Here is a 23,484-nt window from a genome sequence, read left to right on the forward strand (position 1 = left end):
CATGACTGTTTTACACAGCACAACGTTCATCTAAACAAGCTCTACATATTATTATGTATAGATTGAACCCACATTTATTATAGGTTATCATTTATATGTTGCAAACATAAAACACGCCTGCTTCATATTTAAATTGAAATATCTTAATCAGGAGAGGTTAAATAGGTAGTCGGTAAATATAGCTTATGCTTATGTAGATTTTACATATTACACCATGTCTTATTATGAGTTACGGCCCAGTGGGCATTTCGCAATTGCCCTACAACTAGGTCGACAATTGATCTGAATAATTTATACAATACATTTTTTTGTATAAACAACAAAAATATAAATTTTTATGGTTTTCTTTTTTTTCAATTAAAAATATTGTAAAGTAAAATATTATTTAATTTGATATTTTTTATGCTAAAAAAAAAAAAAACTATTTATTAATAGTATAGTTGCAAGATATGTACTAATTATTGTCAAATATAATCTAGTCTAAATTGCATTATCAAAAAAAAGAAAAATGGTTTCTTTCAGTTTTTATTATCATGTGTTTGGTCAAGTTTACACTTAAGTCTTTAAATTGTTTTTAAAAACTCTGTACTTATTTTAATAGAATTAAGAATACATTATATTATAAGCCATGAGAAAGTGAAATAAACAATTAATTTTAATTAAATATATATTGCATAATGTATACAGATCAATGGTTAAATAGATCATTTTTACAATTAAATCAGTGTGGTCGTACTCGGATAAAATAAAATGTTAACTAGTGTAATTAATATTTCACATAATGTATTAGGTTTTAACGTGACTGATTTATTGACTGTAGATAATATTATAAAATTTACTGTTAAACTTGAGTCTTTCTCTGTTTTAGTGCATTAGGATTATAATTAACAGAAACCATAAACATTATATCCTTGTAAATAATTAACTATGTTTACATATGGCGTTAAAATACATTTGGATTCAACCGAAAACCAAATTAGTTATCTCCTAGATTTTAAAGCATGTTAAGTCAGTTCAGGGTAATAATTCAATTTTATCTAATTTTAATTAAGCGCCAATAATAGTTGTGTAATAATAGCAAATAGTATAATATAGTTTTGCATAATTAAATTTTTTATTTTGTTAAATTAGATATTTACTACCTAATGACAAATAACTTGTAATTTTTTTATGTTATACTTCTTTTTTCTTTAATTTGTAGATGTGCTTTTAAGGACTGGGGTTGAAAAGACGTAGAATAGAGATTAGTTACGTAATAATAATTATTTAATTATCTGGGGTCGGATGATGGATAAAATACGAAAAAATACTCAAATAGTAGAATACCTAACGACAAACAAGACTATTATAATACAGCTTGGTGCTAGTAGTGTAATGTTTATGATTGTTAAAATTAGTGTTTTTATTGTAGCAATAATCTAAAATACAACTATATTCTAAAACATGCAATAAAAACGTTTTTTATTGAATGTATTATTGCTTTTTAGATTGTAAATTAACTGTAATAGAATTTATAATTTATAATACATGTTTTAGTTTATTATGAAAAGTCATGTACAAAAAATTATGTATTAATATATTATAATATAATATGTTCATATAGTGCTTGAAAAGTTTATTTACAAAGACCTCACTTTTGTGTAAGTAACCGCTAAAAGTCTCCGCTATGTTAACATGACAATGTAATAAGGCCCTACCAATAAAACAAAATAATCATATCCGTTAAATATTTTTTGGTGTTAGCAGAAATTATTGATATTTGGACACACATTGATCATCCTTTTACTACCAGATAGATTTAATCATAAAGCCAGCCCATAAAAGTATATATATATATATATATATATATATATATATATATATACTTATAATTACTATAATATAATATTATAAGCTTATTGATGACTACGGTTATCTTCACAGTATAACAGTGCTGATGACTTACAAGTGAAAATGTTCAATATAGTATTTTCTTCACTTAAAAATGTAAGTTTCAAAGTGGGTAACGTCTAGTAAATACCAAAATTTTATAGATGTTTGGAAATTGAAAAGCATTGTAACAATGAACTACACAATTACTTAGAAAAATTATTGTGGTAAAGTGTAAACGGATTTTCCTCTAGATTCGCATCGAAAATACGTTTTGTTCCTTTAGAGACTATATATAATTTAATATCATTTTTTTAAGTTGTTTGAGGTAAGAATTAATATATGTATCAAAAGCTTTTCTAAGATAAGTATAAATGGCATAAATTTAACTTTGCCTGACTTGACTGTGTTTAAAATATAGGAATAGTGTATTTTTTGAAAACTAAGTTGGGCGAATCAATTAAATTTCATACCGAACGACAATTGGTAACTATGTTTCTATTACCAGTTTTACAAATGGGAGTTATACAGGTTTATTTCCGTTTAGAATGAAACAACTTTACTCCATATAGAAAGTGGAGTAGTACAAAAAGTTAAGAGGAAAAGGTAGACCGAAGAAGTGGGTGGAGGTGATAAATATTTACATATTGATATGAGTGTGGTGAATAAAGAAACTGCGATGGATATATTATACTTATATACTATAGTCTGTACTATGTTATATTAAATGTTATACACATTTTTGTTTTAGCAGCATGCATTAAAGGCTAAGGCTATTTGCTTCCAAAACCAATTTATTCCATTATCTTCTTACATAAACTCCATTCCCGTTGAGTTTCACCTCCATCAGGTGTTTTCTTATTGTGCCCAGCCATCTTCGTTTTGAAAGATCTATCTGATATAAAAGTACCATCTTAATAAGCGAACCATCAGCTTTCCAAACATATTCAATCTAGGCTAATCTTAACCCTCAACACGGTTTCTATTATTAAGCGTAAGCTTGATTACAGTCTATTAAGCTAAATAAATATCCATGTTTATTATTTGTAGTGCTTTTCTTGTGTTTGTCTTGGACAAAAATAGTATGACACCTTTCTAAAGCCTAATTGCCTGTATAATGGTTTCCTTATATTTTTGTAACCTTCTCCCCGAAAAAAGTGACTGGTGACATAATCATATCCTATATGCAGGAGGGATATGCTTCTATAATTTTTACCCCATCGGATGTAGGATCTTTTCTTTCCTATTGAATAAACACTCATATTATTACTTGTGGGATGAACGAAACAGCGTAGACATACAGCACAATTAATTATGTATAATTTTTCTATCTATAGGGGACCCATTTAGCCGAATAATATTCAATTGTACCATTGTAAAAGTAATATAGTATACGATTTCTATCTGCAGTATACGCCAATGTACTACATGTTATTTTTAATCGGGTCAAAGTGGATTTTATCATGTTATATATGCATTCATTACAATTGATAATAGTTAATTATTTGGTGTATTAGGTAAAATTTAACAATTTCAATAAACAAAATTCATAAATTCGGAAAATCGAGAATTTAGACAAGGTTCTCTTTCAAAAGTAATGTTTCGGTCTTTGAGACATCAGCTGATTGACCTTCAATTACCAATCACCGGAAACCGATAATAATCAAAACGAAAATTTTAAACGTTCGTCCGTTAATTTTAACGAGGAAATCGACGGCCAGATGGCGTTCTGCATTCGTCCGCCGCCTTGCGATGTCTTTTTGTTGTTTATATACTATAAACAATATATTATTGCAAAGGGACAGCCAGAAATTGTAGGGCAAACGAAAAGATTTGGACGAAAAAAAATTGTATTAACCATTTAACCGAATTTAAATTAAATCCAACCATTGACACGTAAGACTTATGACACACGGCATTTTTTTTTTCATGCCGGTTTTTTTAAATAATAAAAAAAAATGTCTCGGCGTCCGTACGCGGCGTTGCGTTGCAGTGTTGCCGCATGACGCGGTCGCCCCGCGCTCGACGTTCCGGTCACACTGTCGGCGTTGCCGTACATTTTTCTGTGCTGTGTGTGTCTTCGGTCGCGCGAACGGGAGAGATAATCGGTGAGTGTGCGCGGCGTATATTATATTCAACCGAAATTTATTGGAAAAAAAAAAAGGGTATCTCGCGTTATTTGTTATTATTAAATATTCCAACATACATACGGGCACGTATGATTTTTCTATATAGTGTTGTTATTATTTTTCGTCGGCGTGTGTGTGCGATTGTGAGTGCGTGCGTGCGAGTGTGAGTGCGCGACAGTGTGCATGTATACGTGAGATTTTTCATCGTCGTCGCCGTCGTTTGTACTACGGAAAATTAATTACAATAATAATATATAAATTGTTATTATTATTATTGTCGTCGTGCCGATTCCGGTGTATATTCGCCGTTCGTCCCAAATAGGTGCGTCGTAACCTTTTGCCGTCCTAACCTCGTTTTTGGCCGTTCGTTCGTCTTTACACGGGCAAACGTTTACGGTGTGTGTGTGAGTGTGTGTGTGCATGTGTGTTATCGAGTGGCCGCCACACTTGCGCGCGTGTAAACCACCGTCGTCGTCGAGTATTATTTTCTTTTTTTTTTCTTTGGCCATGTTGGACGCCGGCGTTGCGGACACCGCCGACGACACGCTGTTATTCCAGTGCACCACCGGATACGAAATATTATTACGGTCGATATAGTGCAACCGATACGACGTACACCACACACATAAGCGTACGGTTTCTGGTTGATACAAATATAGTATAATATACCCGCGCGCGTAAAATATTTTTTGTTGTTATAATATAGGAAATTTCGTTTTTTTTTTAAATCATATTTTTGTGCATATTTTATTCTGCGTTGTCTTGTTATCGTATGTGATGTACGCGACGCGATTGTGTTCGATATTCGGTTCGCCGAGCGCGAACGGCGCGGGCATAACGTAGTGGCCGACTCGAGTTATATTATGTACGCTGGCGTTGACGGGTGGCGGCGGCGGGGTGTTGGCAAACGTTCTGCTGCCTGTACCTTCTAACATGGCTGCTGCACACGCGGAAAACCAACCGAGCGGCGACGTGAACAATCGCGACCAAGAAAGGCCGCCGCTGGACGTGCCCGGCTTCCAAAATGGCAGCCACGAACGCAGGACCCCCATGAGCCTTCAGGCTCCCGAGTCGCCCAAAAGCGGCAAGCAGCAACAACAGCATCAGGCGTCCGTCAACCACCACAACTACGACGGCATGGCCGGCGGAGGTGGCGGAAGCGGACCCGGTCCAGGCAACGGCGGGCCACAGTACGGTCGACCCGAGCACGGCGTTGATCAGCCGACCGGCGACGGTGAATCGCCAAAGGTGAATAATTTCGAACAGGCGCCGCCCGACAAAGACGGTTATCCGCCGCCGTCTCCGGGCGGGTTCCGCAACAGTTTTGGACACCATCCACCACTCAACGAACAGCACCATACCAACAGCAATTCTGAGCCCAATAGCTTCAACCAGTTCAGGCACGCATACTCAAAACCCATGATGCGTGTGCCGGGACCACCAGGTGCAATGTTTCCGCAGCAGCGATACCACATGTCCGGTCAGAGTATATCGCAGCCTACTGGACCCACACCCACGCTCAATCAATTGCTGCAGTCGTCTAATCCGGCAACGAGGTATCAAAATAACTATAGTAGTGAGTACCAAAAACCCGATGGCCAACCACCACCGCCGGTACAAAATCAGCAACATTATAATCAGAACTGGCCGCCTCCTCCGCGCCACAACATGCCACCTTACCCTACTCAACATGGCATGCCCTATAGAAATGTCGCTCCAGGGGTAAGTCGATTTTTCTCTTCCATTTTGTAATTACAATATAATATATTCTAAATCATTTTTAAATAACTAGTGACCAAATTAGTATTCTCTTTATCTGTTTTTAAACCCAAAATGTATGTATAATACAAAAAACTAAAACAGCCATAATGGATGTATGATATTCATATGGCTGTTTCAAGTATTTTGTCCTTTTCGCTAAAAAGACAAATGGGTCCTACCCAGTGCTGCTTATTGATAACTTGTTTGTTGAACCAGCAGCAGATTTATGAGCAGAATTTATGGCAGTTGCTTAAGGTGCCTCAATGTTTATGCTTATTTCACAATTAAAAAGTATGAATTGTAATATATAGTGATTGGACGACAAATGTTGTTTGCCTAGGAACGGAAAGTCTTTAAATCTTTGGATAAATATTCCTTATAACTAGATAAAACCATATTGTTATTGAAGGTAGTTATTTTTATTTTGTTTCGAGGTTCAGATTTTAGGTCTATTTATTAATAACTAGGTATAATACAAAATAGTATTAATATCCAATAATACATATTTTCCATGATTCAAAATAATAAATAAATTTCACTATCCAATATGTTTTTTTATTAAGCACAAAGCTAAGTAATTACAGCAATAATTCCAGTATTTTGTATAAAATGTTATCAGGTGAATTTATTCTCGTTAGATATAAATGCTGGATCAATGTCTTAATCTTAAAACAAAAATTTATGGAACTTTAATCATTTTGTAATTGATGATGCATTACATAATTTACTATCTTCATTTTTTGTATTTATCTTTTTCTCTATTAAATATTTTGGGTTGTATGAATGTCAGTCTCTTCTACTGGATTTACATATTTATCCAATTAGAAACCTTTTCTTATTTAATAGATTTAGTTACTAAATATAATTGTAAGATTATCGCGTAAATAAATTTTCCTTACAGAATGTCTTCTAAGACGACTAAAATATATTACCTGTTAAAAGTGCACAATGTTTTTTTTAAGTTAGGATGAATACAATATATTGCATTTTACAAGAATATTAATTAAAAACAAGGAACAATAATTAATGGTAAATTAATTGAGTCACTATGGTGTGAATTTTGCAATATTGGATATAACAACCTATTAAAAATAATTGGTAAAAATACATTAGTTAATATGATTATAATTATGATAACAGAATTTTAATCATAGTTTTCAGGGCATTAGTTGCCACTATTTTGAGTACTTCTATGTATGTTTAAATGTTTTTAAATATAGTGAATGTCTTACACAATTTCTATGCTACGTACATAAATGTGTAAAATTTTAATCATAAAAAAATTAAAACAACATTTTATCAGACTGTTTTGATTTACATGTATGGAGAACGCTATCCACTCATAATTTGTAGTGTGATAACAAGATTTACAAAAATGAATACTGTAGAAAGTTTGTGATAGTCAGACAACCATATAGAATTCTTGTATACTAAATATACACTGTAACAATTTCCTATACCGCCTCAATTAGGCGGTAATGAGTGGTTACCGTTTTTTTAATGTTAGTAACATTTAAAATTATAATAATAAACTATATCAATTCAACTCTTATAGTTTCTGATTTTATGGTTTTGGAATTCACAATTTTGTTAGCTTGTTTAATGATAATTAAACATAATAATACGATAAATACAGACATAATAAAAACTAATTAAGTTGAGCAAATGATTTATTAGTAATTAAAAGAAGTTTATCGTTATAATAGATTATAATCATAACATATAATATACTTTATCACACTTAAAATTTAATTTGTTGAAAAACTAAACTTAAAAAATCAAACATCACGTTTGATGAAAATTTACTAATAATAATTCGATACACATGAATCAAGTTTTAATAAAGGCGCTGCTATTTATTAAGGGGCAAAGTATAATTTATTATTATATTAATGTTTAATTGAAGTCATCAATTTATTTTTATCACTTCAATAAAATGGTAAAATAAATTTAGTTTAATTATTATATTATAAAGTTTTATAGTCTTATTGTCCCATAAAAAATGTAAGTTCTCAGCCTATTGTATGCGCTGATGATGGTAACATTGCTGCCAAAAATACGTACACGCTGTAGAGTATTATTTTTGTGGTTAATGGTTTATTTAAATATTTTATTTCTTTACTATATATAACCAGTGTTCCTTAAGTTTTTCTAGATATTCAAAAAAAATCGAAAAGGTTGGACAGGATGTTATAGCAGGGTCCAGAATTTGTACACTTTTTGGTACTTATACTTCAATACTCATGTACCAATTCATAAGACTAAATTACAATAAAAATACTTAAGCTATTATCAATTCGATCACCTCGTAGCTTAAAGTGTTTTAAAGGTCCAATACAAGCCATTATGAGATAGTTTCTTAACGAATTGGTTATTGGAACGGATCGTCAGGCCGTTGCCTTAGAGAGGGGAATGGTGGCTTCTTTTTGCTAGACTTATTTCCGCCTGTAAACAGAACCACCTGAATGAGTATCGAACTGTTGACAGTGAGTCACTTGAATATCTGTCCTCTTTTATTATCCATATGCTCAAAATGTTTGTCTGTCACATATCAAACATAGTACTTTTTCATTTTTCCCACATGTTTGTGCAAGTTTGTCAGCTCAATACACATTTCTAAAAATGTATTTATCAACACAAATTATTTTGACAAAATATTAATTTTTGACACTATAAAATAGTGAGTTTTATTTACATAATTTATTGCATTTTTAACTAAGCCAACCTGAACAACTTTGGCAAACATGAACCTTGAACATTGTAATTGGAGATACGTCCTCCTTGTAAATCTACGTGTAAAAAGAAGTTGATTGACATTTCCATGTACTGCTTATATATATATTTTTTATAAATATAAATTGTAAAAGCCTAATTTCTAAAGTAATATCGATCACTTAAGGTAATATTTACTAGTAAACAAATTATAAAAAATTATTTGAAAGTATGTTAAAATTAGGCTACGTCTGCTACTATTTATTGGTCAATAATGTTGTGAATGATTTGTACGTAATCTTAAATAAGATATTTATACATATTTTATTTAAAAAAAAAAAAAAATTCTATATATTTTATTACTCTTGAATATATTTAATAAATAAATAGCCAGTACAGTAGGTTAGCATATTGGGGCGAGTAATGTATAATGTTTATATATGAATTGTTATAGCTAAAAGTAAAATTTGTTTGGTTCGTTGACGTTTATGGATAGTACTATGTCTAAAGAGTATTGCTTACAAATTTGGAATTATTTTGACTATTTAGATAAAAGTATTTATTAAACCTTTTAAAAGGCTAAATTCAATGTATTCATATTCCTATCGCTAGTTTTTGTAGGACCAGATTTAACATTATAATATTTTGGTACTAGTACATTTCTAGTACTGTATGTTTTCTATACTTTGTCTTTTTGTGCTTTAGTATTTGGTGTTTTGATTTTTAACTAAATTTTACACACCTTATTATTATTTTTTAACATACTCCCGGAGTGTACAATTAAATTCAATGACAAAGGATGTTTTTTCTTTGGTTAGATTTAGTAGAGATCTTTAGTATTATTTCCTATATATTATTCTGGAATTTTTCGAATTATATAGTTTTCCAAGTAATGGCCATTAGCAAAAAAGACCTTCGTAAAATACATTTTATTACAGATTATGATTATTTAATAAGTTCTCTACAATAAATAAATGTCTAATTTTCAATTTTATAATGCAAATTATAGGAGTCTTATGATGCTTGTTGCTATGACTTCTTTGTTTTTTTTTTTTTTAGGTAAAACAATTTGCATTATCCCCTTCTTCAAATGGATTTTATGTGAGAGGTATATAATTTTTTAATTATTCGTTAAAAAACTGTTTTTCTCTATCAGTTTTCCATAATATGTTTATTTCGGAATTAAATATTATTATATTTGACTATTTACCCTAACCGAGTACTTTAATAATAGCAATAATTTGGCATGGTAATTACACGGCGTTGGATCATGACCATCGTCGCCTTAAAGACGAGACAATTGTGTAAAAGAGAGAGAGAGAGAGAGAGAGGACCAACCGACCGTCGATGGTAATTGATTCATTCATTATCCGAATCAATGGAATGGAATGCACCAAAATATTTATTTTCTAACTCGTTTATCGTCTGATAATCAGCACAGAAGTCGTGCTTTTTTAATTTGTCTTCCCACTGTCTTAATGGTATTAATAATAATTATGATTATATAACGCGTTATAGCCGCCGTTATGTTTTTTCATTCGGTTACCAATTTATATTGTTACACTGCCGTAAACGGTTTCGCATAGTTTCCAAATGTTAATTACTTTTAGAAACCCGTCGATTGTGGTGTTTTTACGGGTTCCCGATACTAAATTACTTTATATATTATTAGTATTGTTATCGCCGTCGTGTGTCGTCATCGACATAGGTATAGGATACAATTTTTTTTTCTTATGCTTCTTATCTTCAAGGCGTCAATGTTTTTTTTTTTTTTTTTTATTACTCGATTTTATTATTATTATTGTTATTCCTTGCTCGTTGCCGTGTAGAGTGTATAGATGATGAACCCACTTCTCGCGGCGTGCTGGCTTTGTTAGAAAACCAACAGAGAACCGAGCAACAACAGCAGCGGCAGCATTCACTTCTTTCGGTGCTCCTATCGCGCGCTGCAGCTGCGTGTTGGCTTGAGTATATATATGTTATATTATATATTTTTATTATTATATATATATATATACACCGGCGTGTAGTGTATGTATATGTATATATTCCCGGTGTACGCACCGCTCGTCCGACGCCACGCCCACAGCCCTGCTGTGTTGCCAAGTCATGTCCCGTTGCCGCGTCCACGTTATATAATGGTACTGCGGTCGCACAAATGGCAACGTAGCCGTTTTCGTCGGTCGACCCAAAGAAAAGCCGTGTATTCGTCGGAGGGGCCCCTCGTACCTATAAGAAGACCGTCGTAGAACGTCACGCTAGAATTATATTTTTTTCCTTCATTTATTTGCCCTCTTGTCAATTCTACGCGTTCCCCATCTCTTTACTCGGACCTGACCACTGGACACCGTCGTCGACATAATATTTATTTTCAAACTTTTAAACTGCCGCCACTCGTTCTTGGCAATCATGATAGTAAATTTTTTATTTGTATTGAGAATAAAAAAGATGGTGATTGGTTAGATAGATTAGGTTTTATCATAATAATAATAATAATAATAATGCGAATAATATAAGTAACAGGGCGAATTTTTTATCGTGAGCCATTTGAAATCACGGGGTTTAATTAGTAATACAATTTTTCTTTTACATAGTGTTTTTAAACAATGTGATTTCTCACAATTTTTTGCGTTTTTTAACCCCTACCAAACTAATTGTTTTTATATTAACTTTTTTAACTTAAATATTTTACTAAAAATGATGACAGCGGTTGATAACCAGTTTTGAACAACAATTTTTGATAGTAAAGGACTGGAGAAAAGGTGGAGTATAGATAGATGGAGTGTCGTATAAACATAATACTACACTCCACCTTTCCTCCTGCCCTAGACTTGAAACTTCAATGACTTCAAAAATAGTTTGCCAAAACTGGTTAACGACCGGTCATCATTTAAGTTATAAAAGTTAATTAAAAAATAATAAGTTAGGGCGGGGGAGGTTGAAACATACAAATTTGTGGAAAATTGAGATCACATCTATATTAAAATTTAAGACACAGTGGAAAAAAAATTTCAATTATTAATTGAACCCTTGAGATATTGACGATAAAAAAAATCACAATTCTTTTATTGGATTCTGGTTTTTTTATAATGATACAAAAAAGTATTGCGTTTTAGCGAATGACACGAAATCGAGGTAGCTCTTCTAAGAAGTAAGAAAACTTTGTTTTAAAGTTGTTGAAGTCGTTTATTCCATTAGAGCACTATAGGCCATTGAGAGCATAATGGATAGCGATGGAGAATCTTTATAAACAGATGGGAGTTCATTAATGCAGAGTTGCAAAAAAGTTTACTTTAATTTTTCCACGCTTAAATACTTATTGATCTTGGAATTGTTTGTCCTTAACCATTTTTTTTTGCGGAGCACAAACCAGTTATCTTGCGCTTGTATATTACCTAGGTAGGTATAATATAAGTGAATAACATTTATTTATGCGTGTATGACAGCATACTGTTTATCTTTTTTTTAAGCACCTTATACCCATACCTTATTGAATTTAACGGGTCGAGATATTTGTTTAAAACCTTCAATTATAAGTTGCACATAGATAAATAAAAAATTGCTATGCCTGTAACAACGACTGTATCTTAATTTTTTCTTTTCACTCTGCTGATACCTTAAAAAAAACATGGGTTTACCTAGTACAGTACTCTGCAATGCTACTTGACTGTTTTATTTTACAACATATTCGGTTTAAGTATTTTTTTAGATAGCTTGAAACAAAATCTTGTTTTATTGTAAAATAAACTAGTTTTAATATTCAGATTAAAAAAAATTTGAATATAATAATATGATGTGTACATGCATATATTTTATGATTTGGGCCAACAAGTGTATTTATCACCATTTTGTTGTTGTTTTTTTTTCAAGCAGAAACTAGTGTTTACTTAAACATAGTAGCATATATACCTAGATTCATAGTATATTGGTATGACATTATTATCATGACTTTATTGATTCGTCTATTTTTGTTATTTTTACCTACGCTTAACTTTTTTTTTATATTAATATAAGTCATTAACGCGTAATACATTTTTAGCTGTCATTTGGTTTCATTGAAATGTATTTTGCTTGTTGTTAATGAATTTCTAAGTTTCTGGTGTAATTTTTTATTGTGTTTGTGGGCTATATAGTCTTTGTACAGTCAACGCGTTAGTTTATCGTAAATGGAAATTTTGTTTATAATAATTATTATATAATGCTTGCAAATTATTCGCTTAAAAACATTGCTATAATTTTATTCCCAGTAGGTACACATGAAACATGGTAATTTTTTTTCGGCTTGAATTATAATATGCTAAAATGCCATTTGAAAATTAGCTCGGCTCGAATGCATTGATTTTCAATGGTCTGTTTGAGCATAGTATTACGCCAAGTTTGCATTTTTTTTGTGCGTAATGCAGTTTTTCAACATGGTGTGTGTTATGTGTTGTGCAGTTGACAACGTATAATCTTTTTGTAAAACACTTGCGTTAACGCATTCATTGGTCATTTGAAATGTGAACTGTTTTTTTTAGACATGCCTGGAGGTATATTATATTAAAATAAAACACTGGTTATAGTGACGGTGATTTTTTTTTTTTTACTATAGAATCGTGTAATAAACGTTTATTAGTTTATATTCTTCTGTAATTCTTACATATCTCTATCTCGCAAAATCATTATTATTCATATTTAAAGATTGTTAAAAAAAAAATTGATTGCCAAAGGAAATTGCTCAAGTTTGATATTATGATGTTGGTTAGGTTTTATAATACAATTTATAATTATTGCTATTGGCAGTGCCTATCAATGTTAATTTTATGTATTTTAAATAGAAATAATAATTCAAGTCAGCGTTTGAGTAACAAACATGGCCATTTTGACTTTATCGTGAAAAAAACATTAGCGGGACTGTCCAAACGGGCCAAATAGTCACATTAATTACCGAATATAATTTCTTGACTGCAGCGATGAAGTCCAGTGCGACCGGCGCCCATTGTGCACCCACCCGTGGCCATTATCATTGTTCAGTGTCGTTTAAAAGCGTCGTCGTCGTCACCGCCAGACAATTATTATTACACAAGACTAATACAGCACACACACACAAGCGGTTAATAGAAGCGTAGCACTCGTCGCTCTCTCCGTTCCCTGCGGCTTGCGGAAACGTTACACACACACACACAAACATCTATCATTCTTTGATCTCGAGTGCCGCATATCTGAGCGAGCCACTGAGGTTTATTAACCCAGATTACAAGAGAATGGGTTTGTTTATTGTGTGCACGGTGAGCGGCGGTGGCGGCGGCAACGGCACGCATGCATTATATTATTATTACTATATACACGCCGCCCATGCCCTTACTCAACACCGCACACGTATATTATATCGGTACGCATAATATAATAATATATACGTATATATATATATATATACATACATAAAAATATATATATGTATTATTGGAATCAAACACGCGTCACGTTGCCGGGATTTACATCGAGCCCACGCGTTGCACTATTACGTCCTATAGATACATTTTATTTTATTTTTATTTATGTATTTTATGTTAATTTTGTTTACTTTACCGTGTACCATACGAAAGCCAAACGTTTTTAACTGTCCAAACGACCTCAGCCTACGTCTCTACAACGCTATTTGCAATGTTTTTCACAACTTTGACACATAGGGGTCAACCTCCTCGTGGTCAGACCTCATGAATCTCATATATAAGTAAAATTAATATACAAGAAGATTGAGTTCAGACATTTTAAGGCCTAAGGTGAAGCACACTTAAGCATAAGACGAGTTTACGTTCGTCGATAACCTGTGGAGCATCCCCCCGAGTGATACAGTAACATCACAATATGTGAAATCTCGTTCAACTGGAGAGGATTTAAGGTTTTTGGAAATTGTCATCTTTTATTATTGAATATTTTATATTTGCTCCTTGTTTAATCGTTTTATCAGTAATTCAATAACGATAAACACAAACCTCAGACACACACACAATCGGGTCGGGTTGGTCTACGAATGCAATTAAAACGTTGGCGGCGGTTCACGTAGGAGGAAGAAAAAAATATCATTATTATTATTGTTATTATTGTTGTATAGCAATTATTGTGTGTGCAAGTGTATTCTGTATTGTATGTATACAACACGTGGTCATCTTGTTTTTGTTACAATCAAGTTACGTACACGTATATACACAAACACACACATACATATATATATATATATAGTATAAACACGCAGTCGCGATAATAGGTCATTAATTATTGTGCTTCGCATTAGACCCATTAGGGTCACCTTTTCCGCATCGTCTAGTGCCATGACGACGACGACTACGCTGCCCGTCGTGATTCATGAATGAAATAACGTCATTATCATCATCCCGGCCGGAATCGTACGGTTTTGAAGTTTCGCCGTCATTTTACAACCAACCCTTCTTAAGTGTTTATCCCCGACCGACCTGCCTTGCCCTCCGCCGGCGGTCGATATCTTCCCGCACCGCGGCCGCGCGCATTACGCACAAACAACAAAACTACTATTTACATTTTACTACATGTCTAACCTCTAACACACGCACCGCTTGAAACTTTTCAACTGTTCTAATACCCTATCTATTATACTACCCGACAAGGTCACTAGTTTCCCCACAAACACCTCCATTTGTTGTTCACTACTCGCATGCTTAAAATCTGTCTCGTCCGCAGGCGAACCCCAGAGGACCGACTCCACCTCCGTCGCCGGGCCATCCAGCGCATTATCCTCCACCGCCGTCTTCGCCCACTGGATACCAGCAGCATCATCGGGTACCGCCGCTGCATCATCAGTATCCGCCGGGGCCCCCCGGACCGCCGCCGCCTCAGCAGCAGCAGCAGCAACAACAGCAGCCACAACAGGTAATTAAAACAAGGATATTATTAGTTAAAACAAATAATTTTACCGGGAGATGACACGGATACACCGTGTTGTTATCTGTTGGCGGTAGTCGTAGATAATTGCAGTCTAAATCGATTATGCAATAGTAAAAGTGATCATCCGGCGAACGTGTGCTTGTTTAAATGGGGATGAAAAAGCGCGACCGGCCGAGCGGGGATATGTGCAACACGCGGGATATAGTATAGTAGCTGATCATCGCTGTCGTTGTAATAATAATGCTGCCGAGGAGATCAATAGCGCTTCCGGGTTATTTAAAAATAAAAACTACCGCCGTTTACGAGCAAACGTCATTGACCCGTGCGTTATAGTTTTATGTCGCCCGACCGACTTCAAATAGAATGGTAATGGTCGCGTTCGCACCGCCCGGCCATCGTGAAACGGATAGGAGGCGGGTAGCGGCGGCGTTGTGGCATTATCACTCGCACAGCTGATCCTCTACTTGCCGCAACGCCTCGTGTGTAGTCGTTACCCATCACGACCTTGACTCCCGTGAAATGTTTTTCGCCGGCCCCAAAATAATAATAATAATAATAGTAATGTATACACCTCTCTCTTACTGGCGACGGCTGTCCAATATCCTAAAAACCCTCGGGATCACCGTCGTGCCCACTCTCGTTTTCTGCGCGCCGTCCTACAATACGATATGAATTCATTATTATAATATAGTCGTGCTAAATTACTATTTTGTACTAACATTTGACGTTATCGATTTTCTCTTCCGTACAGACACCTTATGGCAGCTACCCGAATCAGCAACAGCAAGCACCACACACTGATCGACAACAGCAGCAGCAGCAACCTCAGATTCCTCCGCAGCCACACGTCGGCGGTCCGGGCCCGGCGGCATCGGCCAGCCCGCCGGCCGCGCCGCCCGTACCTCAGTCGCAAAATGCCCAACAACACCCGTCGCCCCCTCCGCAGCAGTTGCAGCCCCCTCAGCAACAGCAGCAGCAGCCACCACCACCTCCTCACCAATCACCACCGCAAGTTCATCCAGTAAGTCCATCGTCCGATTATAATCCTCACCATATCGACAGCTATAATAATGATATACCCTCGATAGGAGGACAAGTGTGTCTGAGTGTGGATCCTAAGTAACTTTGACCCATTTTTTTCTATTAAAACTAATTTAATATTATAAACAAGTTTTGCCATGCAAATTCAATGCTGACTTGAATTGAAGTATATATACTTAAATTAATATATGGGCTTTTTTTTATACTTGACCATCAGAGCTGTTATATTCGAGTCTTTTTAACTATCTTTATAATATTTCAAGAGCACTAATATACCTATTGTAGTAGGTTTTTGTTGTTTATCATTGATTAATAAGGGCAGGAGAAATAATCATAACAATTTAATATAAAACATAACAAAATTCCAAAGCTTCTTAATTAAAATTGTTGTTTCTAAAAATAATTATTTTTACTTTTTTTTTCTAAATTACTTCGTCTGACTAATGATATATACTTGACAAACATTAATTTAGAGGTCAAACTGTATAATTATATTTATATAAAAGTTATTTTGAAATTCTGGTTTAGCTAACACACATGGACACATATGTCCATGCGTACATGAGAAGTGAAAAAGCATTATTTGATGATATGTGCTCTTTTAATGTTTATAAATTTCTATTCTTTTTTATGTGATTTTTTTTGTACTTGGACCTACGATATCTTCTAAACACCTGACCCGATTTCTTCATGTAGCAACTTTTCAGATTAGAAATCATACCTGAAAGGTTCTTTATTGGGCCAAAAATTATAAAATTTATCCCTTCCCCTTCAAAATCTAAAAAAACACAAAAATGTACATATTTTTTAACTTAATATATACATTTTTTACATGCATTTTTTTTTTAAATTGTCGAATTAGTTCTAAATTTGTTCAGAAAATGTACTGTTAAGATACTTTAAAAACATAACCCTTTTTCCTAGAAAGGATAGAAACTTCATTTTTTTCGCTTTTGTAGGTGTAATGTTAGAGCTTAATTTCTTAAAATTGGACTGATGTAAATCTAGAGTGAGGTTATAACGTATAAAGTTATATAAAAAATGTGTAGTTATTTTTTTTTTAAATCCAAAAAAGAAATACATTTTATAACAGTACAATTTTAAGCGTATTAATGTTATTACAATACTTTTATCTATATGTGTATTTCTACCGTCTATTGCAGCGTTTTTTAAGTCTAATTTTATCACTTTCAGTTATAATAATTCTTGTAAACGTGTGACCTCCCCCCATTCCAATTTTCTCCGATCCCACTGTACTGGCTTTTTTTAAACTGCTGTTTTTTTTTTGTATTGAATTTTGTCAAAAGACATAGTAGCGAAAAATTGATGTTAATATTTTAAATTTAATTTCAAATTGTCTCTTTTTACTATTTCTGTGCAGTTGAGGTTTTAGGTCCAATGTGCCAAACAGTTTCTCTAATGAGTGTAAGTTTTAGATTTTAGATTTGTATTAAATTGTCATCATATTGTGATAAGTTGCTATTGTGAACTACGAAAGTACAGTGGTCGCAGATAAATATTTTTTCATTCTTACCACGCACTGCGTCAATCGATAAAGTTTTATAAATTGTACTTCAGATATATCTCTGTCCATTGAACGGTGAAAGACTATTCCCTATATCGGGTTTAATTGAATATATTACATAATAAAATTACTTTAATAATCTAAAAAGTTGCATGTATCCTACCTAAGGTTAAATTAGTACACAGAATATTTACATGGAGTTAAAATTACAAGGTGTATTATATACCTCGATAAATTATAATATATATATATTTATATAAGTTTTAAGACTATTAATTTTGTTTAACGACAAAAAATAATTTTTTAATAATTTTTATCACATATGCATAATAAATACTACAAAAATGGGCCCTAAGTCATTGCACCGGTCTACCAAGTAAAAATAGTTGTACCAAGTAGGTAAAAATCAATCTCAAAAGTTTTTTCACGGACTGTGTGTATAAAATAAAGTGTGTGTGTGCTTAAATTAAATTGGTCTAATGGAAAATCCGTTGTTATCAGTTCTGGTTGTGATCCGACGCAGCTAGACGCTAAAATTAATTACTCAATTATTATTGAAAGCTGCTTTTAAAATCGTCCATTGCTCTTAAACACCATTTCAATTTTTTTAAACGATTTTAAATCAGTTAAAAAATTAGTTAGCCAAAAACGAAACTCTTAAAAATGTATGACTGTAATTTTTATATTGTTTTGGTTTTTTTTTTTTTTTTATTAAATCAATAAACAGTATGAATAATTATTGTTCATGGATAATGTAGTCTCGTAGCCATTAACGTATCATGAGACTGTTGATGGTTACAGGTGCTGCTACGACAGGTTCACGGTGTAGAATATTTGTCCATTTGGAAATTATTATTTTTTATCGAATGCGTGACCTTGCTCGTCTGGGGCAAAGTCGCCCAATCCGTATCTCGTTCATTAACTTGCGGTCTAATAATAACAGTCGATAATGCTTGTATAGCATTTTGTTATTACTTGGCTTATTAATCGTCTAATAGTAAAAAATTACTAATAGTAAAATTCTAACGAGATTATTAAATTTGAAGATTTTACGCGACACTCACAACGAAAAAGGTATCTTGTTTTTTCCCCCCAAAATGTCGAAGAAATCAAAAACCGAAAAGTGAGTAGGTGCGATTTACTTTTTTGTTTAGTGTCAAATAGTTTAATAGTTCGTGGCTGATGAAATGTTCAATAATTTTTCCTTGGATTCATCCTTGTAACCAAAGTTGAACTTAATCATCGAATTTTCTTACTTCGCTCGCGATGATTACTTTTGAAGTATTGATGATTTTGATATTTATCTCACCAATCATGCAGACTCAACCGTGTAATCTGACTTAAATGCAGGTATAACATAAGGGGAGGGGGGCAAGTTTGGTTGTTAGAAGCATTGTTAAATAAACACTGATTTTGAGTACAATAGTTATACCAAATAAATATTGAGACCTTATCTAAAGTTTGACTTAGTCGTTTTTTTTTTGTGATAAAAATTCTCATTTTCCAAACAGTTGAAAAATTCTTATGCATCATCTTAGTTATTTTATTGGTTCAAAACAGAGCCTTTCATGATCAGTAATTTTTTATTGATCATTTTCTACTGACAATGGAACATTTTTTTTTATTACATTGAGTAATTATGCCGACCAGTTTGAACTGAAAAATAGTAATTCCTCCTCACAAATCATATTTCCCTAACACCAAACTCGTATTAAAATAATAGAATTAAAAACAAATATTTGTTAATTTTTTAATTAGATTACTTGCTATTAGGTATTCGATTTAAGTACACACATAATCTGAATGTACACACTATTTTGAAAAATTCAAATACATTTTTTTAAGATTATTAAAAGACTGTCTACATCAATAATTCGGCACAGGTTATATTATTTGTATTATAATATGGCCGTTTTTTGATCAGAGTATTTTATTTATTAAATTAAAAACAAAATGATTTTCCGGTTTTTCAAGATGTAAGATAACTTTTCAATACTTTTAAAAATATGTCGTTTCATCACAAATTCTATAAAATTCATTAAAAAAAAGTGTTTTGGTTGAAACGTTTCTCCCGTTGGTCTAGATCGACGATATAAAGCCTCTCTTTGTAAGAGATGGTTTATAGTTTTATGTTTAGTGTGGTATCTATTGATATAAGTTCAAACCAATATTTTAATAAATAGAAAAGTCCATAATTCATGTTATTACAGTTTTAAAAAACCTTTTTATATGTTTGAAAAGAAATTGTAAAAGGGAGTTTTTTCGATTGCTTTATGATCACGTTTTGTCACTTAGTAATTTTTTTAAAGATCTTTTAGCACTTCCAGGCCCGCAATTTGCGCTACTAGTGAATTCTTATAGAGGTACACGGTAAAATATGTAGAAATAATTGCCAATTAACGAAAAAAAGACTGTTTTGTCACTAATCCGTACGGTCGACGGGGTTAACTTCAACAATAGCCGTCGGACGAGGGTTATAAAACAGTTATTATTTATTGTTCACGTTCATTTATTATATTGGCGAAAGACAAAAATGAGTAACTGGTATTTTTGTGCAGGAATCCGGTTTTCAACGGGCCAGTACGTTAAGGAATAATAATAAACATAATAATGCGGGCGGCGGTGTATACGTATTTTTTTAAATATATAATAAAATATCGGTCGGACGCGCACACAATTTTATACAAATGTTGTTTATACGGCATGTCTCCCCTTACAAACATATACATATATATATATATATACAATACGTTTTTCGTATACGTCGTATATAATACGCCAGTAGAATGTGTACGGCTCGGTCGGCAGTCCGACCGGCGTGTCCCGAGCATCCATTATTTGCGCCGTTACCCCAATGGCCGCCCCACCGCTCCGACACGGCCAACGCACGAACGTTTGTTAGCAGTACACACTCGACTCAAGTTCCAGTCCTCGCCTTCCCTCCCCTTGTCCCCACTAACTCGGTGTGCTGCTACTCGGAACTCGCGTTGTTTATTACACCGACCGTCGGTCTCACCGAGAGTTTTTGCGTCCGCGCGCAACCGCGGTGGTAAGGGGCCCGGCGGCGGCGGCAGCGATACCGGCTTAGTCTGTGGACGGGTACCCACTACCCAGTAGTGGGGTACCCGGCAGAGAAGGGGACTTTGTTCGGCGGGTAGCGCGCGCGTTTCACCTCGCATCTACCGCCGCCGTCGCCCGGGACGATGACGCCTCGACGTTGCCGCGCGCTAACGCCGGCAACTGAAATTTCGATTTTCCGCGATCCCCTCCTACTCGCGTCCCGGTGGCCGTGTAAGCGGCCGGACCGAGTTGGCAACACTGCCGGGCGATGGGCGCGTTATTATTTGGACGTGTAACCGTCGCCGCCGCCATCCATGTAAAATTGTAATTTCGGCGTCGGTAGACCCGAACCGGCGGCCGCTGCATGATAACCGGAATATTGTATTATGCGTGCTTATCTGTACAGGCATTTACACATTTATATGTATACATTTTTTTCCCGTATACACTTGGTCGGTGCGTGTGTGTGTCCCCCCCCCCTTCCGGACATAATTCGCTGCACGCCATTCCCGAGGGGTGGGAGGGTCCGCATGACGGATGAGACGCCGGTATACGTAGAAAGGCGGTGGCGGCGTCCGTGTACACGTAATCACTTCTCCGAGCATTTTATCCGACAGGTTGCCTCACCGTCCGCGTCCCCTCCACCCCTTTCCCCCATTGTGTTTTAAGGGTGAAGTTATTTCTTGAGCGGCGTCGTCGTAACCCTTTTTCGCCCCTCCTCGTCTCGCTCTCTCTGTCCGTCGGCTCACAAACTGACCGTGTACTGCCGCCGCGATGATTACAACATTTCATTAGCAAAAGGCCATTTAGCGTTTGACAATGCAATCGTTTAGGTGTACACCAAACGATGCAGTTAGGTTGCCATTCTGCTTTCATGTCATCTAATTTGTTATTTCCGTGTGTTTTATCAAACTTATTTTATTATACAAAAGGTATAGATATTAAATCAATAATATTAATGATGCGGCAACAAAGTCATTAATACCTTCTTTTAAGTTGTTTTTTTTTACTTAAAATGACGACAAGGTTCCCTTCTGAGAAATTCTAGTTGGATTTAAATTACAAAATTTACGTGGTATCGTACAAAATTTGTTAAATTTTCTCCCCGGCATTAAGACGACTGTGTTAAAACACAATTCTTCATCTCTATTTATTTTAATATCTTTAACGAATGATGACGTGTACACTGTACATGCAATTTGGAGGGAAAATAGTGAAGAAATATCAAAAAAATACGTCATGCACATAATAATATAATAGGTATAATTTATTGTAAAAAAGTCGCACGACCAACTATACATCAGTACAGCCTCTTTTAGGCGCAGTATATTTGTCAAGAGCTTTTTTTTTATTTCATTCACCGGTATCGGACTAATTTTAAGTATAATTTGTTCACCACAAAAAAAAAGTCCTATAAAGGCGACCAGACTGCGCTTATTGATTGACGTTTAATTTAAACCCGCATCACTACCTCTCTCTGATCGTCTCTCCGCTGTATATGCCCATTAAACTTTTTTTATTTTTTATAATATGGATCAAAACAATTTGAAAATACAACCGGCGCGGCGTAAGCCTAACGCACGTGTTACAACAATCGAGCTACTTTTTTTTTTTACAAAAAAAAAAAATAACAAAATATTCTGTTTTCCGCCGGTTAGTATATTATACGACCTTCGACTAGTGTGCTCTCCCACAGGCTGCGCGACGGATCAATAAGAAACGCAATATTATAATATGGAGCATTACCGTCGTTTTTGTCCGTCCGCATTAATCGGTGTGCGATAATTAATTATTATATAAACATCATGTGTGTTTGAATTCGACGAACAAATAATAATTAAATAAATAACGACCGATTCCAATGGTGGTGGTGGTATGTAATTTCAAATCATTTTTGGTTTTACTCCTAAACACCGACTTCAATCCCGTTGGCCATAACTTGGGCTATCATAATGACCGTCGTCGAACGGGCTGGGTCGTTCATTGTTGTAATAATGGTGTAATTCCAAAATTTATAATTACACATATTTTTGCTAATAAATACAAGAAAAAATAATAAATGGAAAACTCTGATTGAATACTTGTATTGTGTTCCCTACACATTAATTGACAAAAAGCTCGTTATTTCAAAAATTAAATTGCAAGGTGATAATTCATTTTTACAATGAACGACACTGAATATTACTGAATCGGACTTGGCAAAATGACCTGTACTCGAAAATTGTAATAAAATCATATCACATCATCTTCTCTGCCCACAGATTTGATCCAAAATTGGATTGACACACAAAACCTAGTTTTAAATTGTTTGAAACGCGCTTATCGGTACACTATAACGGGAAAGTCCACTTGTTCAATTTCATCCCTGATAATAACATTATCTTTTTCAATGTTGGCTGTGAATTATTATGAACACCAGTAAGTGTGCTGTCCGTTTGACTGTGATAACGTATTGCTTTTAACTCGCTGTGTTTATTAAAACTCGTG

General features: G+C 34.2%; 1 protein-coding gene across 5 annotated transcripts in view; it reads left to right on the forward strand.

The window, feature by feature from the left end:
• Positions 1 to 3,949: 3,949 nt before the first annotated feature.
• LOC126847239 (trithorax group protein osa-like) overlaps positions 3,950 to 23,484 on the forward strand; it is a 29,021-nt gene continuing 9,486 nt past the window's right edge. For all 5 annotated transcript variants that reach the window (XM_050587399.1, XM_050587401.1, XM_050587402.1 and 2 more), the window contains exons 1-3: positions 3,950 to 5,720; positions 15,168 to 15,356; positions 16,123 to 16,392. In XM_050587399.1, coding sequence (XP_050443356.1) covers positions 4,932 to 5,720; positions 15,168 to 15,356; positions 16,123 to 16,392 — 1,248 coding nt within the window. In that variant the 5' untranslated portion in view covers positions 3,950 to 4,931. The remainder of the gene's footprint in view (positions 5,721 to 15,167; positions 15,357 to 16,122; positions 16,393 to 23,484) is intronic.

This window comes from Adelges cooleyi, unplaced genomic scaffold, assembly GCF_023614345.1.
Source record: "Adelges cooleyi isolate 19-005CV unplaced genomic scaffold, UGA_ACOO_1.1 ACOO_flye_CR_arks_rails_tigmint_CR_PRNA_9, whole genome shotgun sequence".
Lineage (NCBI taxonomy): Eukaryota > Metazoa > Arthropoda > Insecta > Hemiptera > Adelgidae > Adelges > Adelges cooleyi.